Below are 1966 nucleotides of genomic sequence, written 5' to 3' on the forward strand. Positions count from 1 at the left end.
CGGGGGGGGGATGGACGGAATAGTTTATCCAGGTGAGATGGGAGGATAGAGAAGTTTATCAAGGGGAGATGGGAGGATGGAGGAGTTTATATGTAAAAATGATATAATATGCCAGTAAAGGCAGGTCACCAGTAGTCATCAGTAGTCATGTTTCACCATCCAAAGAATCAATTCCGCTCATTGTTCATATCGTCTGGGGATGGACATCAAAGTTTTGCTGTGGTGAACACATTGTGTTGTGTCTGTTTCTGTAAACTTCGGGCTGTAGGTGGTTTGGAGGTGCTATAGTGTGGTTTGCTCCTTCTTTCCTATCAAATGTCTATCATCCTTATCTCTCCTCCTTCTCTTTTGTGTTTGTTACTCCCTTGTAACACCTCTAATCTTCGGCACTAATATGGTCGTTTATAAGGACAAGCGGGCTAGCCCAGATTTTGGGGGTTTCCAGAAATCTTGACCTACACCACAAGTGGGCATTGCCCTACCTATAGAAGTTTGGTTTCATCGGTTTGTATATTTTTTTGGTTTTAGCGAAAACCCTCGTTTTGTTTTAAGGAAACTGAACAAGGGTTCAAAAACTTTACCTTCGATTTTCTCAAAACAGCTTAAAAGCGACCATATGACCCTAATCTATTGTGTTGCAATTGCCGTAAGTAAAACCCTTACTAAAACTAAACATCATATGAACTTATTGTGTTGCAAGTGCCATAAGTAAACCCTTACTAAAACTAAACAACTCCGGGCTATGTGTGTGTGTGTGTTGTCTCCCCTCAGGCGCGACCTCTGGGGCCGGAGGACCTGAAGGAGGAGGAGGTCATGGGCATGGTTGCAGAGAAGCTGGCCCAGTTCCATTCCCTGGACATGCCGCTGTGCAAGAAGCCGCGCTGGTTCAAGAGCTTGGTCCGCGGGTAGGTGTCATGACATGACAAACTCTGAAATGTACCGTCTAGCACAGGCATAGGGAGCACACACACCTAGCAAAACACAAACTTAGGGAAGCACCCACACATAGCGAATGTGCAGATAGTGAAACACGCATTGGAAATACACACACATAGCGAATGTGCAGATAGCGAAACATACACAGAGGGAAACACGCACATGGAGGGAAACACACACATAGGGAAACACACACACACATGCAAATATGCAGATAGCGAAACATGCACCCATAGGGAAACACGCACGCATCACGAACATGCACACAACACACATACATAAAAACGAATTCCCCCCTTTCTTGATGCTGAGATTTATTGATAAATACATCGAATTCAGTTTTACATCATGTTTGTGTTTTAACTGGTGTAGAGTGAAATATTTGTGTGGGTTGTTGGCTGATGCTCTGGTGGTGTATGCTCTTTCTTTCCAATCAAACATATTTATAGCACTGGTCTCTCCTCCTCTGTGTGTCTTTTTTGTGTTTGTTTCTCTCTTGTGGCACCTCTGATCTTCGACACTTATATGACTTTATTGTGTTGCAAGTGCCGTAAAATTCTTTCTAAAACAATAAAATAGGTATATTTCTGTTGAGTCACTGCAGTGGAACCCACAAGGAGCACGAGGCAGGGGTAGGCCACGGGAAACACGGAGGAAATGCGTGGAAAGGGACATGAGAGAAATGAAGCTCTCTTGGAACGAGCTTGGAAGGATGGCTCAGGACAGAGATAAATGGAAGGAGCTTGTATGTAGCCTCTATACCCTGCCGGAGGTGAAAGGCATTGGTGATGATGATTTGTGTTTGGGAAGCTCTGTGTACTCGTATGTATGTTATGTTTTGTTTGTTCTGCTGTTTGTGCAGCTGGATCCGAGACATCCAGAACAACTACGACCTCAACTCGGAGGTGCTGGAAAAACTGTCCCTGATGGCGCCCACCTTTGACATGGAGAAGGAATTTCAGAATCTCTTGTAAGTCTCTCTCTGTGTGTGTGTGTGTGTGTGTGTGTGTGTGTGTGTGTGTGTGTGTGG

At 44.6% G+C, this 1966-nt stretch overlaps 1 protein-coding gene across 1 annotated transcript in view; it reads left to right on the forward strand.

The window, feature by feature from the left end:
- The window catches only part of LOC101849498 (choline/ethanolamine kinase), a 19571-nt gene that overhangs the window by 2489 nt on the left and 15116 nt on the right, over positions 1-1966 (forward strand). Inside the window, exons 3-4 of the mRNA XM_035972560.1 lie at positions 772-905; positions 1799-1906. Coding sequence (XP_035828453.1) covers positions 772-905; positions 1799-1906 — 242 coding nt within the window. The remainder of the gene's footprint in view (positions 1-771; positions 906-1798; positions 1907-1966) is intronic.

Source organism: Aplysia californica, unplaced genomic scaffold, assembly GCF_000002075.1.
Source record: "Aplysia californica isolate F4 #8 unplaced genomic scaffold, AplCal3.0 scaffold00741, whole genome shotgun sequence".
Classification (NCBI taxonomy): Eukaryota; Metazoa; Mollusca; class Gastropoda; order Aplysiida; family Aplysiidae; genus Aplysia; species Aplysia californica.